This window comes from Alexandromys fortis, unplaced genomic scaffold (assembly GCF_014885135.2).
Source record: "Alexandromys fortis isolate MF-2015 unplaced genomic scaffold, M_Fortis_MF-2015_v1.1 scaffold_72, whole genome shotgun sequence".
NCBI classification, from domain to species: domain Eukaryota; kingdom Metazoa; phylum Chordata; class Mammalia; order Rodentia; family Cricetidae; genus Alexandromys; species Alexandromys fortis.
The window spans coordinates 2,959,580-2,978,947 of NW_026067969.1; the positions used below are offsets into that span (position 1 = coordinate 2,959,580).

Here is a 19,368-nt window from a genome sequence, read left to right on the forward strand (position 1 = left end):
CTTCTGGCCTGCAGGCATACACACAGACAGAATATTGTTTACATAATAAATAAATAAATATTTTTAAAAAAGATTATAAGGGGGATATGATATAGAGATGAATACATTGGTCTGGACTTTGGTCTATTGATACAAATTTCAGGTCAATTTGCTACACTGTATGTATGTATTTCTGTTCTTGTTTAAGGTATTATTTTTTAGACAGCTCATTTAAAAATGTAATGTATAATTAAAATTACAGATCAATAGTCATTTATAATAGTCAAACTAGTACTCATGTTAGTTAGGTTTTCTAGATATACAGAGATATATTTCAGTTAGATAATCTTCAACACTTTAAAGACTACAGAATATGACATTTAAAATGTTTTAAGAACTTAGATTTTTCTCATCAGTGAAGCATGTCTGCTTTGGCAGCACCAATTACTTCAGAGAGGTTCAAGGGCATTGAAGAAACTCATTACGGAATTTGCCTTCAATGTGACAAGGCTAGCCATTTGGGCAAGAAACTGCTCTTTCCTGGACTGCTTGATGTTATGCTGTATGAACTGGACATGCAGGACCCACAGAAAAATGACAACTAAACTTTCCAAAAGATGGAATGATCTGTTTCACAGAAGAAACCACCAGACATTTGGAGGACACAGAAGAAAGCAACTGGTGAACTTTGGCCTTTCAAGGCAGAACAGATCTTCAAATTTCCTGCTTCATGAAAAAAACTCTGCCGGATACTCTGGGCCTGTAGGCTGAAGATGGATGCCCCAATGTTACAAAAGAACTTCGGGTGACTGTCCAGGCAGCAAGACATCTCTGTCAATTCTAGAGTTTTGAAAGTTGCTTACAATGAACTTCCTGTTTACTTCGGTAATATTATATCCTTCTGGAGTCATTTGATGGAGTTTAAGAAAGATAGTTATAATTATAAAGAAAAAAATTAGACATAAAACTTTATACTCACAGAGATAGAATAAATAAACTATTTTCCTTAATTTGCCAAATGTAAATGGACTAAATACTATAACTATAATTCTTGCTTGATAACTGTTTTGTTATATCTAATTTTACTATGTTAAAGTTAAAACCTATTTTATATTTAGACAGAAAAGGAGAAGTGATGAGGGATAACCTTCTGTATATGTGTTGCTTTAATTGGTTGAAGAATAAAGCTAAAGCCAGTTGGGAATCAGAACAGAAAGAGAGTAGGCAGAGTCAAAGAGATACCACGAGCAGCTGAAGGAGAAGGACACACTAGAACCTTACCAATAAGCCACATTATGGCATTAATTAATAATTATTCATACACAGATTAATAGAAATGAGTTAAATTTTGTTGTTATTTTGTTTTGTTTAGTTTTTCAAGACAGGGTTTTTCTGTAGCTTTGTTACCTGTCCTGGAACTAGCTCTTGTAGACCAGGTTGGGCTCAAACACACAGATTTGCCTGCCTCTGCCTCCCCAGTGCTGGGGTTAAAGACATGTGCCACCGCCACGACCGTGCTGAAATGAGTTACTTTAAGATCTAAGGGATAGAGCTGGAGAGATGGCTCAGTGGTTAAGAGCACTGGTTGCTCTTCCAGAGGTCCTGAGTTCAATTCCCAGCAATCATATGGTGGCTCACAACCATCTGTAATTTGATCTGGTTCCCTCTTCTGGCCTGCAGACAGAACACTGTATAAATAATAAATAAATAAATTTTAAAAAAAAATATGTAAGGGATAGAGCTGAAGAGATGGCTCAGAGGAACTGACTGCTGTTCCGGAGGTCCTGGGTTCAATTCCCAGCAACCACATGATGGCTCACAACCATCTATAATGAGATCTGGTCTCCAGAACACTATATACATAATAAATAAATTTTTAAAAAAAGATGTAAGGGATAGATAGGAATATGCCTAAACTTGCAATGCCAATTAATTAATTGTAATTAATATAGTTTCTGTGTGACTATTTGGCTCTGGGCAACTGGGAAATGAATAAGCAGTTTTCTACTATAGTGCTGCTTCTGCTGAGTCAAGGGCCAGAGCACTGGCAGGAAAGTGCTGTCCCAGATCTCCTTATAATAAGAATAAGAAGCCAGGCAGTGGTGGCACACCTTTAATCCCAGCACTAGAGAGGCAGAGGCAGGTGGATCTCTGTGAATTCAAGGCCAGCCTGGTCCACAAGAACTAGTTCCAGGACAGGCTCCAAAGCAACAGCAAAACCCTGTCTTGAAACAAAACAGACAAAAAAAAAAAAAGCATATAATAAGAATAAGAGGGCTGGAGAGATGGCTCAGTGGTTAAGAGCATTGACTGCTCTTCCAGAGGTCCTGAGTTCAATTCCCAGCAACCACATGGTGGCTCACAACCATCTGTAATGAGATCTGGCACCCCCTTCTGGCTTGTGGGGCACACATGGAAGGAATGCTGTACACATAATAAATAAAAAAAAAAATATTTAAAAAAAAAGAATAAGAACTAAAGCTGGGCACTGTGACTGATGGCTTCCTTTAATCATTACTTGGGAGGGAGAAGCAGGCAGATCTTTGTGTTTGAAGCCAGCCTGGTCTATGTAGTGAGTTTCAGGACAGCCAGTGCTATGTAGATAGACTCTGTCTCAAAAAACAAACAAACCAAGCCAGGCAGTGGTGGTCGCCTTTAATCCCAGCACTGGGGGGGGGGAGAAGGGGGCAGAGGCAGGCGGATCTCTGTGAGTTCGAAGCCAGCCTGGTCTACAAGAGCTAGTTCCAGGACAGGAACCAAAAGCTTGGAGAAACCCTGTCTCGAAAAATCAAAAAAAAAAAAAAAAAAAAACCAAAAACAAAAAAACAAACAAACCAAAACAGAGTCAGAACATGCCCAAAGAGGTAGCTTCCTAAGACATGAAACCCCTTGAGAAAACCCCTGAAGTTTAGCCTCCCTAGCTTAAACTTGAAGCCACGCATAGGTGGGCTAGGCCATGACAAGGGCTCCCCTACCCCCCTAAGTTCTTGGGCAAGCCATAGTTTTCCACCTGAAGTGTCCTATTAGGGGCCAGGGTCCTTCCTTCAGCTGGAGGCAAGAAGGTAGGTGGAGGTCTGGGGGTCTGGGAAGGAGACAGCTAATTTTACCACTTTCCCTGAAGCAGAGGCATGACGACGTATCTATGTGCCAGGACGGAGTGGCATCTGCAGTATTTCAGATGCTGAATGGAAGGGCAATATTAGAACAGCAGAAATGAATGACTGTTTCAGGAGCAGGTGCCATAAAAGGGCAGAGTTCCAGAGGTGATTTGGGAGACAGGAGCTACTGAGGGCTCTATTGTTGGGAGTACAGCAGTAGATTTTTGAGCTCTTGGATCTCCAGAGAAACCAGGTATGCTGAGCATTCAGGATTATCTTTCCTATGGGAAAAATGTAAAACCTGTTCTTCCACCCAGAGAGCCGGGAACTGGAAATGATTAATATCCTGGTGTTCTGCATTATCTGTTGGGCTAGGCCATATCAAACTCCTATAACTAGGACCCGAGATGGCAGGTAATCTAAATGCTCCTTACAGCCAGGGGCTCCTCAAGCTCCCACAACTAGGACCGGAGATGATACCTAGTAGTCTAAATGACCCTTACGTTATTTGTATAGCTCTCATAACTAGGACCAGAGGTAGATCGTAGCCCAAATGACCTGTACGCTATCTGTATTACCAAGACCAGGCAAGACCCTTCCTTAAGCCCTTAAGTTAGTACAGATAGCTTATCTCTAGAATCCATCTTCTTGGAGGAATGACGTGTACCCTGAGTTTCAGTGTAATGACACTTCCTGGTGCACCGTGGATTATATCACACCAGGAAACTTATTTCCAAACGGTGCTGTGTTCTAAATATGCTGACAATGAACCACCTGGCATCAGACTCCCCAAAGTCTTGGTCCAGGGTGATGAAGTCAGTCTGAGTTTTCATGCTCATCTCTTACAGTATCCCACTCCATGAGCTGTGAGTTCTCCAACACTGCTTGTTTGACAGGCAAAGGCTGGGCACCTAGGGGAACACAGACCTCCTTCATTCCTGATCCAGCAAAACCACGGGTTAGGGATAGAGGTAAAAAGATGGTTCATCAGTGTTACAAGGAAACGGGGCCCTTTGTTTGTCCCGCCCCCCAGACTAGCTTATACCAGAAATAACCACACAGAAACTGTGTTCATTAAAATACTGCTTGGCCCATTAGCTCTAGTTTCTTACTGGCTAATTCTCACATCTTGATTAACCCATTTCTATTAATCTGTGTATCACCACGTGACTGTGGCTTACTAGCCAATAGCCAATAGCCACTGAGATACCAGCCCATTGGGGCGTGGTCTCTCTCCCTTTAAAAAAGCGGCTACTTCCCTTCTCACTCTCTTTGCTTCCTGCTCCAGTTCAGGCAACTAGACTTCTACCTGATTGCACAGAGGGCTGTTGTCTGGGACGGTTATCTGTAAGTTTTTTCCCCTTTAAATAAATACCACCCTATTAATCATAATTCCAAACTGGTGTGGCATTGTTTATGACTTACGCCTTCACTTTTCTCTGGGGATGTGGGCACTGGTAGGTTGTCCATGCCCCAATGGATAATCCCACACCTGTGTGCATATGGTCAGCATTAATTAGAATCAGTGGGCTAAGAACAACAAAAATAATAACAGCAATAGTAAAAATAAAAGGATGTGAAGTCAGGAGGGAGACAGGTTGGTTGTCCCACAGTGTAGCAGAGACTGCTTATTTATTTCCCAGCTGCCCAGACCTGAAATAATCACACAGAAATTATATTAGTTACAACACTGCTTGGCCAATCACTTAAGTGTATTGCTAGCTAGCTCTTATATCTTAAATTAACCCATTTCCATTATTTTATATTTTACCACAAGGTTCGGTAAGGTTCCCAGGCATTTGTCTCCTTCAGTGGCTACATGGCATCTCCCTGACTCTGCCATTTGTTTGTTTGTTTTGTGACAGGGTTTCTCTGTGTAGCTTTGGTGCCTGTCCTGGAACTAGCTCTGTAGACCAGGCTGACCTCAAACTCACAGAGATCCTCCTGCCTCTGCATCCTGAGTGCTGGGTGTAAAGGAGTGTGCCACCACTGCAACTCCACCTTCTTTCCTCCTGTATCTGCTTGGAATTCCACCTTTCTCTATTCTGCCCTGCCATAGGCCAAAGGAGCTTTATTCATTAACCAATTAAAGCAATACATATACAGAAGGACATCCCACAACACTTCCCCTTTTCTGTCTAAATAAAAAGTAAAGTTTTAACTTTAACATAGTAAAAGTACATATAACAAAACAGTTATCAAACAAGAACTATAGTTACAACATTAGGTCCATTTACAATTATAATTATAACTATCTATTCTTCAACTCCATTAGAGACGCCAGAAGGATATATTACCTAAGTAAACAGGAAGTTCATTGTAAGCAACTTTCAAAACTCTAGAATTGACAGAGACATCTTGCTGCCTGGACAGTCACCCAAAGTTCTTTTGTAACATTGGGGTGCCCATCTTCAGCCTACTGACCCATAATATCTGGCAGACATTTTCATGAAGCAGGAAATGTGAAAGACTGTTTTGCCTCTATTGGCAGTTTGTCAGTCACTTTCTTCTGTATTCTGCAGAACGTCTGGCAGACTCTTTTATGAAGCAGAAACCCTGAAGGACTGTCTTACCTTCTTTAGGCAACTTCAGCAGTTATTTTTGTGTGGGTCCTGAATGTCCAGTTCATACAACAAACGATCAAGTAGTCCAGGCAAGAGCAATTTCTTGCACAAATGGCTAACAAACTCCATAAGGAGCCTCTTCGATGCGAATCATCCTCTTGAAGTAGATTGGTACTGCCAGGAGCAGATGTATCTCATTGTCATGAAAAGTCCTAAGTTCTTAAACATTTTAAATGCCATATTCTATTACTATTTGAAAGGTTTAAATGTCTTTCCAACTGAAATAAATCTCTGTACATTTAGAAAACCTAACTAACATGGCTACAAGCTTGACTATTATAGATGACTATCAATTAACCTGTATTTTTAATTATACATTACATTTTTAAATGAGCTGCACAAACACAATACCTTAATCAAGAGCAGCAATATAACAAAATTGACCTTAAATTTGTATCAATAAACCAAGATCCATACCAATGCAAAGTCTTCATCCCTATAGCACCGGGGAAGAGTTGGAGGGAGGAAGTAGGGGGTTTGATAAGATTAAAAAAAATTGTTCACATATATTCAAGTTTCAAAAACTGAATACAAAATATTACTTTGGGCTAATGGTTGTAGATCAGCACTTTCCCTGTGTACAAAAAACACTAGCTTTGCCAGGCCTGGTGGTGCAGGCCTTTAATTCTATCTGCTCAAGAAGCTGAGGCAGGAGGATTGTAAATCAGGGCCCGCTTGAGCTACATAGTGCGGTTCAGGCCAGCTAGTGATACACATGGAGAACTTTCCTGAATAAACAAATGAGTGAATAAATAAATAAATTCCATACTGTAGCCAAAACAACTGAATACTTTTCTTTTTCATCATTCTGGGTCCTGCAGAAGCTGCCACTGGGTTCCACCTCCTCGGTGACCAGAGGGGACAATCGGATTAGTCAGTGTTTAGTTAGCGTTGCCCTTTGACCTGTTCCCTGAGATAAGCTGTATCCAGAGCTTCCAGCCACAACCTGGCCAGATAACCAATCCCAACCTCCCCCCATTTATTTCTATACCAATTTTTGTGTTAGGTGTTATAGCAGGGCAAGTGGTATGTCCCCCAAAGACGTGTGCGTGTGAAAACCCTGAGGCCCAAGAATGGAGTCTGATTGGGGAAAGGGGTCTTGACAATGAGATCCTTTTAAACTATCTTCGTGACTTCTCGATTCAGTGTTGCTTCCTTAGAGACCCAGTAACACGGGGTAGAGGATTTGTTTGGTGACACAACGAGGAAGAATAGCCATGTGGTCACTGAGGTAGAGACAGAAGTGACTCAGCCGCAAGCTAAGGATGGACAGACACAGAGAGCAGTCATTGTAGCTAGGAGACCCTGCAGATAACTTTCCCCCAGAGTGCTGGCAGTAAGAGTCACCTTATCCATATTTTTTGGGTTTTTTTTGTTTGCTTTTGTCTTTTTGTTTTGTTTGTTGTTTTTTTGAGATAGGACTTTTCTGTGTAGCCCTGGCTGTCCTGGAACTCCATCTGTAGACCAGGCTGGCCTCAAACTCACAGAGATCCATCTACCTCTGCCTCCCAAGTACTTAGATTAGAGGTATGTGTTACCACCCCTCCCCCCCTCAGATTCTACTTTTTTTTTTTTTTTTTTTTAGATACAGTCTCTCTCGTGTAGCCCATGCTGGCCTTAAGCTCACTACATAGCCAAGGATGGGCTTGAACTCCTTATTCTTCTGCCCCACCTCCAGCCCTCCAGTGTGTGGGGGCTGTACCACCACACCCAGTTTTATTTTATGAAGTGCTAGGGGTCTAACCTAGGCTGTGTGCATCCTAGACAAATACCCTATCGACTGAGCTACACCCCCATCTCCGTCCACAACAGGAGTTCAGATATCTCACTTCCAGAACCGAGAGCAAATACAGCTCTGTCGTCAGATTCCTGGGCATAGAGGGTTTTACTGCCACTGTCATGGCGGGAAGGCACAGAGAAGCTACTGAAGTTCCTGCTTCCATGGGGCATGGACAGATCAGGAAGGACAGTCAGTGACTGGCCTAATCAGTAAGCACTGGTGAGATCCCAGGCATGGACACATGCAGGGACTGGCAGCACCAGGGGGCATAGAAAAAGGAAAATCTTCTGCGAACGCAGCCCAAACTGTAGAGCTAGGATGAAAAGCCCACCACTCAGGGGCCTGCCCTCAGAAATCAGGTAAGTCACTTGATGGCTACTTCTACTAGCAGCCAAGGCAGGAAGATCATTAGGAACTCAAGGAGGTGGTGGGATGTGCCTTTAATCCCAGCACTTCGGAGGCAGGGACAGGTGGATCTCAGTGAGTTCAAACCCAGCCTGGTCTACAAAACAAGTTCCAGAACAGCCAGGATTGTATCACAGAGAAACCCTGTCTTGAAAAACAAACAAAACAAAAGAACTCAAGATTCTCAAGAGGAATCATTAAGAACTTGAGAAGGAGCTGGACAGTGGTGGCACACACCTTTAGTCCAAGCACTCGGGAGGCAGACGTGGGTGGGTCTCTGAGTTAGAGATCAGCCTAGTCTACAAAGTGAGTTCCAGGACAGCCAGGGATACACAGAAAAACCTTGTCTCAAAACAAACAGCTGGAAAAACGGCTCAGAGGTTAAGAGCACTGGCTGTTCTTCCAGAGGTCCTGAATTCAATTCCCGGAAACCACATGGTGGCTCACAACCATCTATAGTGGGACCTGATGCTGTCTTCTGGCATGTAGTCATACATGCAAACAGAGTACTTATATGCATAAAATAAATAAAATTAAAAAACAAACAAACAAAAGAATTGGTATTCTGAAAATTGGTTCTGCTTTGAGGGTGTTCATATTCCTTTTTCCTCTCTCTCTCTCTCTCTCTCTCTTCCTCCCTCCCTCCCTCCCTCCCCCCCCCCCCCCCAGGTCTTGTTATATAGTCTTGATTGGCCTGAAACACTACCTATACTAAACTGGCCTCAAACTCAGAGATCTGCCTACCTCCGCCTCCCATGTGCTGGCCACCATCATTCTACCCTTAACCCTCCCTACCCACGGATGTCAATATTCTTGCATTGGGGGAAACTGTGAAAATAACTTTATGAAGGAAAACGATGAACACGGGGTCAAAGTATGTTGCTGGGGTCTAATGGAAGAGTGCAGAGGTGAGTTCTGAGTGCATGCTGAATTTCTCTGGGGCTGTTAGGACAATTCAGATGAATAGTACGTGGAGTGATGGAGTTACATAGCTGCCTTTGAAATGATACATCCCACACAACAGGGAATAAATTGAGAAAAAATCCACCCATCATTTGAGTGGGAAGTCGATAGTAACAGCAATAGGTCTGACAAAGTAACTGCAAAAAAAGGAAATAAAACCGGAGAACAACACTTCACTTGGAGCACCCCAACCCAAACATAAAGAAAAGCCGCAGGAACCATTATAACAGCATCAGGACTGGGAAGGTGCCTTAATGTTAAGGCCTGCTCTTCCTCAGCATTTCCTCCAGGCTTCCTCCGTGTTCCCCAGCAGCTCCTCCCTCTCCAGGCTCCGCCTCAAACCCAGCCCCCAAGTTCTCCCCAGCTCTTAGGCTCCCGCGCTCTCCGCCCGCCCACCCACTCCTTTATCCTGACTCCTGTCTTCCCCAGGCGTCTCTCTTCTAGCTTTTCCCTTTGTCTTTACCACCTCCACCGACTCCCGCAATGTCCCTTTCCTCCCAAAACGCCCCTTCCTCCTCCGCTTCTTCAGGCTCCTAGGCTCAAGCCTCATCCTCTCCTCAACAGTTCTTCTTCCTCATGCTCCTTCCCTACTCCTTCTTTCCTCTCATCCTGCCTCTCTCAGCTCCTCCCCATCTCCTAGTACGTCTTCCTCTCCCCGCAACACACACTTCCTCGGGATCCTCTTCTCTCTCCAAGCCTCTAATTCTGGATTTTGCTCTTCTTGACGTCTCCTTCCACCGGCTCTTCCCATCTCCCAGCTCCTCCCCTCTTCCCTCCCTTTAGATTCCCAACACCTTTCCTGTTCCTCCTTCTCCAGTTCCTCCTCCCCCTTCTCTTCCCCACCCGTCTCGGGCAACTCCGCCACTCCCTCTGGGTAGTCCCCCGCCTCGCGGAGTGATCGATGGGTCCGTAGGCAGCCGGTCCTCGGCGCTCGACTCACCACGCCTGCGACGCTGCCATGGAGACGTAGCCGCGGCCTCCTGGACCCGCCCCGGACCTGGAGCACCTGCGTCACCCGGCCCACGCGTGTCCACGAACGCTGGTCGGGAAGGCTACTCTGCTGGAACGTCTGGACAGGGCTGGGCAAGCTATACTTTTGCCAGAAGCAGGGGCGAGGGGCGTGGGACTTGCATCCTCCCTCCTCCCAGGAGTTCTGCTCCGTATTTGAGGGACGCTTCTCTCACCAGCAGAGACCCCGGTATCACTAAGCATCCGTGGGTTATTAAGGGACCTGCGATTGCCCACACGCCTCACCCTTCCACCCAACTCAGCCGGCCGCATCCGTGAGTAGCTTTACTGAACTCTACCCCATCCAGGCTGCTGCCGATGGGGAAGCCCGTGTTGGGCCTGCTCCCGATGCCCGACAGCTTCTTCCCTTTGCAATGTCACCCATGTTAAGAGTGGAAGAGTAGCTAGAAGAAAAGGACTTGAACCAGCACTAAGTCCAGATCCCAACTGCGTTGTGAGTAGTGTGGAATGGTCAGCGCCTTCTGTAGACTGTACAATGCCCGTTCTCTCGGGATCCTGGATATGTCTCCCTGAGTTCAGAAGTGTTGCCGAGGCAGTGGACACCTGACAGGCTTCCCAGAGTGGTGTGGAGTCTCTGCCAAGTCTATAGAGCTCTATTGTGCAGAGTTTGGACCACAATGCCAATCTGACCCACTTTCTGTCTGGAATGACTCTCACATGGCTTTTGAACCAGTCAGCGGTGTCTTGGCTTCCCCTGCCCTCCTGAGATCTTGCCCATGGAAGGTCTGAGTTGCCTACATCCATGACTAAGGGGAACAAGGACTCCTTAACCCAACAGCCATCAAGGCTCTTGGGCAACTAGTTAACAGAGCAAAGCAGCCATCTGTTCCTGAGCCTGGGACTGGGGGATGAGTGGCCGGGTCCCGCTGGCAGAGAAGGCCCTGTCAGAACGCTTTGCCCGCCTCCGGTACAGGGACACTTCCTTGCTCATTTGGCAACAGCAGCAGCAGAAGTTGGAGTCTGTACCACCCAGTACATACCTGAGCAGGAGTCGTAGCATGTGGTACTCCCAGTATGGAAATGAAGCCATCTTAGTTCGAGACAAAAACCAGCTTGGGGTCTCTAGGGACACCGGCCAGTCTAAGTTTTGCTCAGTCATGTAATCCCAGGGAGATGACCCTTGACGGATGTGAAGATCAAGCTGTGGTATAAAAACTCAACACCCAAGAATATCACCCAGCTTTTTATCAATCAACAGCTGGTACCTAGACGTGCCCCTCACTGCCCAGGCCTTGGCGCTCACAATGCTTGTTCCAAACAAAAGGGAAACCAGGAAGACGTCCCCAGCTCCTATGTGCTGCTTGCCTGATACAAAATGGGTCAGGTCCAGGGTAAAGAGGGGACTCTCTTCTTGGAGGGTCCCAGATCACCCTGTTCACTGCAGTGACATGTGGAAAGGGGCCCAGGCTGTAGTGGCACTCCAAAGCCAAGAGTTTAGTGATGTATAGGTTACTGCATTGCAGCACCAACCTGGTCTTGTATGTAGGTGTGTTATGTCCTAAACACCTAAAGCAAACCCCTGCAATTTAAAGCCCCATAGAAGTTGCCTGATTTGATTCCAAACCTAATCATGTGTGGGAGAGCATTTACCTGATGGTGGAGAATAGGGGCTCCTTCCTGTCAGGTCGCGGTGGGCTTCATTAGATCTCATGTTCCACCTCAGTACACATGGTATAGACAGCTGGAACGTACTTGCCTCTGGTGCACTTAAGGTCTGTGTAGCTATACAAATTCAGGGAATGTGTTTTGTCAAAGCCGAGTCTTCTAAATAAATGTCTTAAGACTCTTTCCTTTCTCATTTACCTTGGTGTGTAAAACCTGAGCTTTCTGAACACAGTTAACAGCTAATGATTGATAAGGGAGCCCCAATATGGAAATACATCAAACAGCCACTGTCAGAAGGCATGCATGTCCTCGCACTCTGCAGTAACAAACTGCCAGTGGCAGTACCCCCACTTGCAACTTGTTCTGCCCACTCACCAGGCACTCACTGGCAGAGACGGCACCTGGCTTATAATCTAAGTAAAGAGAATGTCTCACCCTTGGCTGTGTTCACTATACCCTACATCTCTTTAGAGATGTGCAAATTTGTTCTAGAACCACCAGGACACAGTGCATTCCTCAAACACTTCAGCCAGCCAGACCTAGCTAGCTGGAGCCTCCTGAGGAACCTAAGTCCTTTGGCTTAGTCCCCGCTGCAGACCAAGGCCATGGGTTGGACTTCTGTAGACTATCCTTGTACATTTAGAGAGGAAGCTCGTTGAACAGTTCAGGTTGCTTGGCCTGACAGGGAGTCCTAGGAGTTGGAAACTGTTCCCTTAGCTTGTCAAGCCTTTTTTAATTCAGCTGAAGTCCTACAGGAAAGCTTCAGCCTTTCTGCCAAATGCTTCCACCTCACGCTATCCCAAGACTGCATCAGACACAGCACTGACTTGGAGATGGGATTTGAGGTCACAGACTGTTAGGAGGGTAAGCACTTGCAGGACAGCGGTCTTCAGGGGGTCGGCAGGAATGAGTGGCACATAAGCATCAGGCTCCATGTAGGACACTGGGAAGTCACTAAGCTGCTTAGACTACAGGAGGATGCCATCTGTCTCGGGAGGCCAGGTCAGTGCTCTAAGAGTCTAGTCTGATGGGAAGGGTTAGTGTCAGCAAGGATGATGAGGTAGCCTGACTCACTGTGGATGGAATGAATGGACATGCCATAGGACCCGACAAGAACCTCCTGCCCAGGCTTGATGCCAATGGCTTGGCCACTTGGAAAACTTTAGGATTCTTAGACCCTAAAGCCCAACTCCCCATTCCTTCTTCACTGTGTCTAAGGCACTCCACAGCCTATTCTTAGTGCGTAGTACAGGGTTCTTCATGATTCTCACCTACATTTCTACTGGGCTCACACTTGGAGGCCTATGCCACAAATAACCTGACAGTAGACTGCAGCAAGGAGGGGAGGGAATGGTGAGACCGTCTGAAGAAAGCCTTGATCCTCGGAAAGGCAGTCAGTCCAAGTGAGGACTTCCTGTCCCCCAGCACCATGACGGATGGCAGCTTCCAAGTTCTTTGCTACTGTCCTGCAAGAGTCTCCATTGTTATTGTAGTAGGCTGGTCTTAAAGAATTCACAGCAGCCCGGCAGTGGTGGCACACATCTTTAATCCTAGCACTTGGGAGGCAAAGGCAGGTCGATTTCAGTGACACTGAAGCCAGCCTTGTCTACAGAGCAGTTCCTGGACAGCCAGAGCTGTTAGACAAAGACACCCGTCTCCAAAAAAAAAAAAAAATCAGTTCTGCAGCTTCAACTTCCCAATAGATTACAGGTATGTGCCACCACCACACTTAGCTTGAAGTATTTTAAAGCCCTTTTGGGATGTTCTGTGTGTTTCTACCAAAAGCTGTAAGAAGTCAAGTGTGAGGAGCTCGCCTTGTGCCCTTAGAAAGAAGCACTGCAGTTGGGCAGTGGTGGCACATGCCTTTCATCCCAGCATTCAGAAGGCAGAGGCAGGTGGATCTCTCTGAGTTCGATGAGAGCCTGGTTCTACAGAGCGAGTTCCCGGACAGGCTCCAACGCTGTCTTGAAAAAACAAAAACAAACAAACAATAACAACAAAAAAAGAGGCATGGCAGCAAAGAGAACTACACAGACATAGCCTTTTTCCCCCTTCTTTTTATTATGAAAACAAAACAAACACCCCAGGAGAAAGGTTCATGATTACCAGAGACACCAGAGTACTTCCTACCGTTTTTAACTCTGTGGTGTTGAGGCCGGCATTGCAAAAAACAAGCTAAAACTACTTACAATGGACTCATTTTCAGTAACTGACATTTACAGGAATATACTAGAAACGGCACTAAAAAGTTTAAGAAAAGTTACGGTAAACTTGCATGCACATCATACAGAAAAGAAACATTTTAAATATATATATAAAAAAAGAAAAGCTTCTGGAAGTGTTATGCCAGCAGCAGGGACAATGATAAACAGGATGACGAAGCTTTAACAGTGGGTTTGTTTCCCAAATGACTGTAAAAGGTGTGACAGCTGCAAAAGGAAAAACCAAGAAAACCACAGAAAAAAAATGTCTCCAGTCTGTAAGCAAGCTAAGTTACACAGCCTGAGGAGATCTGATCCCTCAGCCTCCAAGACTCTGCCAAGTGCCTACCCCACCCCTGCATGTAACCCTCAAGGAAGTCATGAACAGCTGCCCTCCACCTCTGTACAGGACAATCTAAGTCCATGTAGCCTTTGTAACTCACAAGAAGGGAATGGCAGTTACCCTGCAGCCTGGCATTGTGGGAACCAATGTGGAGACAAAACAGTTTAAGTCTAGACAGAAAGCTTAAAAAAAAAAAAAAAAAAAAAAGTTAAAAGCACCAATGACAGAAGCTGCTCAGTAGGGACCACAGTCGTGGAAATGCCAGACCCTCCATCCCGTGTAACCAGCTCTACACCACTGCCCCGCTGCTGGGATGCCACTCCAGAGCCAGACTCTGCTTGCCTAACAGCTCACAGAGGCACTGTGCCTTGCCCAGGCATGCTGGCTAGCTGTCACGGTAGGCCACCACTGAGACCCCATGTGAAGGCCCGTCAATTTCCTCATGTTTATTTCTTAGTCACAGCTTAAATATTCTATTAAAGATCTGTTTAAAAAATACCTTTGAAAAACAAGGGTAACTTTAAAAAAATGGAACCTTAAAATCCACTTATATTTTTATTATAAACAAAACTGGCTTACAAGTTTAACAAACTGACTGATAACTCACCAGGCGTCTAGACATGGTAGCCAGCCAGCCACTTCCCGAGCTTGATGCCCACTGCCTGCCCACATTCACTAGTAGGCTAGTGGGACTGCTTTTAGGAGTTTTAAACTTCTCCCATGTGGGATGTTAAGGGTCCCTGGCTCTGCCTAGAAGCAAAGGAAGAAACTGCACAGACCCCACCACAAGTAAAACCATACAACACAAGGCTCTGCACTTGGCTCTCTCAGGTGGGGATCAGGAGAATCAGTTTTCTGGGCTAACTGGAAATTCTTGAACAGGGACCCCTGCAATTATCAGGCTCACCTTTGTCCCTGTCAAAAGTAGGTCAGGAAGAGCCTCTGCAGGCTGGAGAGGCAGGTACTTACAGGCCTGGGAGAATGGCCCATGTGCTCCTGGCTGAGGCCACAATGCTCAGAGCTAATCCAGGCTGACCCTGAATTCCAAAACCATTTGGCAGCCTCCACAACAACAAACTGATCAGAACTTTCTGTTAAACTCTGTATATTATTACTTTTTACAATAGAAAATTAAATGTCAAGGACTTGGCCTGATATACATCGTTTTTCTCTCAGCTTACAAAGCTTGTGTTGAAGAACCAAGGTTCCCTCCGTTGATGTTAGTACGAAAGAACTGAACAGACAACATAAAAATGAGGATGCGCTGCAGCCGAAGGGTGTCTACATTTGTAAAATCCCCAAACTTCATCTAAAACAAAACAAACAAACAAACAAACAAAAAAAAACAAAAAAACCCAGAGAGCCCAGACGTGATGAGCACCAGAAGGGCACGCCGCCACAGGACCAAATCTTCTCACCACGGGTCCAGTATCGTTACCAGAGGCCTGTATCTCCACTACTTCTCTTAATGCACTTATTTATGTTTTTTTTCTTTTCTTTTTTTTTCCTTTTTTTAAAAATGACCAATGATGTTAATAAATAAAGTATTTATATATACATAAAACTGGGGAGGTGGTTCAGAGTGTGAGGTGGCGGCAGCCAGGCAGCGCTAGCAAAGTGGGGCACGCTGGACTGGACTTCTGTAGAAAATGGATGAACTTACAAAAAAGTTTTTTGTTATTGTTTTCTATTTTGTTTTTGTTTTTTTTTTAAATCTTTTTGTTTTTTGTTTTATTCCCTTAAGTTGAGGTAAAAGTTTCGGTATCCCGAAACCTGCACGCTGCACAGCCATAGGGCCAGAGAACTCAGCACCCCTCTTCCTCCACACCCAACCCAGAAGTGGAAGGCTCTGGTCTGCAGCTACCAGGACCCTCTGCTGGGGCCCAGCCTGGTTTCTGTGGGCTGACACCTGTCCTCAGCCCCTGCAGAGAGAAGTAACCTGCTGGTTAGTGTTCTAACAGCTTTCAAACACAGAACCCATTCTAGACCAAAACCCTTGAAAGGCTTCCTCCAAGTTACTAAGGGCGAGGCTGGGCCTGAAGAGGTATTGGGCAGGTCCAGACACATCTCCCACTGTGTCTATGGTTATCACGTTAGCATCCCAGGCCGCAGTCTCCAAACAACTGAACCAAGCTGCAAAGGCATTTCCCGCAGAGCTCGGCCCTCTCTTGGGGTCTGGTGCACGTGCGAGGCTCTCCGCCCTACCGGAGCACAGCTGGAAGAGATCATAACACTGAAGTAAAAGAAAACCTGCACACCATGGAACGAAAGTATATTAACCATAGGAGGGGACACTGCAGTCGGCGTGTGCCACATCCATCTGTCCAGCTCTGTTCCAGTCCGAGTTCACTCTGAGTCACTGCTGTCGGAGCTGGACCCACTGGAGCTGCTGCTCGCAGACTCAGAGGAGCTGCTACTGCTGAGCCTTGATGGGCCTCCCGAGGGCGCTGAGCTGGACTTCTCTGTAGGGACAGCAAGGAGGCCCTCGCTGAGCAGTGTGTGATCAAAAGTGTTCACGCCACTACCCTGTCACAGGTTATCTGTGTCTTGACCCAGAGGTACAGCAAATATTTGAAGGATGCTCATAAAATAGCATTCAGTGGCCACGTGGCCACACTAGGACACAAGTCACAGACCCTCACTGCCCTATCTGACACTAGGAAGATATAAACCACAAAACTATAGCACTTGGTATGCAAGCCCAGGTGGGATCCCAGCTGACCAATGGTCTCAGACTCTGTCCACTGCCTATATCCTGCTATTCTAGAGCATCTCTGAAACAAAGGGAAAAGGTCTCAAACTCCAGAGAGAAGAGACAAAAATACCCACTCACATAAACCTAGGGCCTGGGCAGAAGACAGAGCTTGCCACTACACCAATTTAATATGCTGGGTTAGAATGCCAGAAAGTAGCTGCTTCTTACAAGCTGGTGATTGATGCTTAGGGGTGGATCCCAGGCCTAAGGAGCTCTTTCCAGGAACCCAACTGTGTGGGCCTTTAGGAGCTTACACGTGCACACACACACACACACAAGATTCTGCAACCTCCCAAAGGCCAAAGATGCCCCCACCCCTAGTTGTAGATAAATCTAAGAGATACTAGGAGGTTGATCAAACTCTTCTGGTCCTTGTGATTACTGTCCTCTGATGGCCTGGATGGTTACCTTTCTTAGTGGGTTTCTTGCTGTTCAGTTGTCCACTGACATCCTGTAGCCGCTTCTCCAGCTCCTTTTTCTTCTCCTGAGCTAGCTCCTCTTTCGATTTGGCTGCCTGCTTCTTCCCACTTGTTGCTGTAGAATGGCAGGTAAGCAGTGAGACATTCCCTATAACTTGCCAGCAGCCAGTAGCCAACCAGGCAGCCAAAAAGTCCCAGTCCCACACACTAGTGCATGCGCCACCTGCCTTGCTGCAGAATCAGTGTCTTTGGTGCAGAGCTGTTATCGGATCCCTGTGTAGTAGGAAACACCAGGGACCTGGAACCACCGTGACACATCTACAGAGCCTTCCCTCATCTCTACACCTTACCAGAGTTTAGAGTCTGGGCTCTGACTTGTCCTCTGTCCACGGGAAGGGCACAGACCCTGTCTCAGTCCTCCTTCAGCACAGCTATTCTCTCCTGCCTAAGCCACAGAGACTGACATGGTCTGGCAAAGTTACGCCTTCACCGTCAGATTTATCATTATCACCTTCAAGTCAGTCTGTTCCAGAGCAAAAGAGGATCAAACACATACGAGCAGCCACACTTAGGTTGTCATGAGCCTAGATAGTGAGGGGCTGCCTTGGGACTTCCCTTCCTCCCAGCCTCCAGCACCTGCAGACTCTGGCAGTGACTGGTTCCTGTCTGGTGAAACTATCAAATTCAGGGTGCACTTTACCTAGGGTCAGAGTCCATCCTGTAGAGATTCTGGACACTTGATGAGTCAAGGGAGTGAGACTCTTCCCTGCAGTCAAAGCCCCAGATGGAGCTTTAGGAAGGGAGGGGAGAGAGAAGGGCCCTAACTGGACATGAACAAATGGGCGAGGCCAACCCCAGTCCTACCTTTCCACTACAAGCCAGTTAAGGCCTAATAGGCATCTTCCTTAGCAGAGAACAGGGAAGAGGATATGGGGGCAGGCATGTACTGGCAGATGTCTTTGGGGCCTGTGGTGGGCAGGTAGGCTTAGACAGTAAGGCAGCTGTGAGCCAGTGCCTATTCTCAGGGGCTGCAGAGGCTATGAGCCACATGCTCTGCCAGAAAACTTACACAACGGTTTCCTCTGCTTTTTCTGTAAACAAGACTTGACATATCTCTCCAGTTCCCGTAGCGTGGTTGGCTTCAGGGTCTCAAAGTCAATTTCAATCTCATCTGGGTTTGAGTCCCTGAGCGAGGGCTCCCGGGACTGGATGATGTGCACCACACGGCCTAGCTTCTCGCCAGGCAACCGGTTGATGTCCAGGCTGAGTTGACGCTTTTCATCATAGCTCATGGGCAGGCCCTCCTCCTCTTCCTCTGAGTCATAGGATGCAGATGCCTGCTTGCCACCCTTCTTTAGCTGTCTAAGGAAGAAGACAGGGAGCCATGTGACATTGAGTCTCAGTTACCTGTCCCACCACCTAGCTGTCTTCTTCTCCACTACAGATTGCTCTCTTCCCTAGGAGTGTACCCAAGGTTCCTCAGGAACAAAAGCTGGGCCACTGATGTCTAGTCTGCCTGCCACGGACAGGCAAGACCATACTTCAGGGTCACAACATGTGTTTCCTGGCCCAGGGCCCAGTCAGAAACTATCTTTCAAACCCAACAAGTCAAAACCAGATCTCCACATTCAGATAATTGGCAATGTGGCAGAAAGAGAAAAAACAGGCGTAGAGAGAGTGATGTCACGGTAGATGAAATCCTACTGTGTCAGTTAGTACACTAAGTGCAAGTGGCTGATGCACCAGCTAAAAGCAAGAGATGATCAGATGAGAAACAAGACCTGGACTGGAGAGATGGCTCAGCAGCTAAGAGCACTGTTTTTCCAAAGATACTGAGTTCAATTCCCAGCAACCACATGGTGGCTCACAACCATCTGTAATGTGATCTGTGCCCTCTTCTGGTCTGCAGTTATATGTGCAGGCAGAACACTGTATATATAATAAATAAATCTTAAAAAAAAAATATTTGGAGAAACAAGACCCTTCAGTGTCAGTTAAAGGAAAGAAGACAGGAAAACACCATACAAACTACAACAGGCAAAATGGTCATAAATGCAAATCCAGTGTGGACTACACTGGGAGACCCTGTCTCTGAAGGGGTGGGAAAGTCATAAATGGCTATATTTATATTCTTATAATGAGGGCTTGAGGGGTTGGTGAGATGGCT

General features: G+C 46.2%; 2 protein-coding genes across 7 annotated transcripts in view; one reads left to right on the forward strand and one right to left on the reverse strand.

Moving 5' to 3' along the window:
- The first annotated feature begins 9,230 nt into the window (after positions 1-9,230).
- Positions 9,231-14,241, forward strand: Brd3os (BRD3 opposite strand). Its single transcript, XM_050154939.1, has one exon. The coding sequence runs from the start codon at positions 10,727-10,729 to the stop codon at positions 10,979-10,981; it is 255 nt and encodes an 84-aa protein (XP_050010896.1). The 5' UTR covers positions 9,231-10,726; the 3' UTR covers positions 10,982-14,241.
- Brd3 (bromodomain containing 3) overlaps positions 13,523-19,368 on the reverse strand; it is a 32,440-nt gene continuing 26,594 nt past the window's right edge. For all 6 annotated transcript variants that reach the window (XM_050154933.1, XM_050154930.1, XM_050154935.1 and 3 more), the window contains 3 exons: positions 18,271-18,563; positions 17,191-17,316; positions 13,523-16,489 (listed from right to left, as the gene is read on the reverse strand). In XM_050154933.1, the coding sequence (XP_050010890.1) occupies positions 16,374-16,489; positions 17,191-17,316; positions 18,271-18,563 (535 nt within the window). In that variant the 3' untranslated portion in view covers positions 13,523-16,373. The remainder of the gene's footprint in view (positions 16,490-17,190; positions 17,317-18,270; positions 18,564-19,368) is intronic.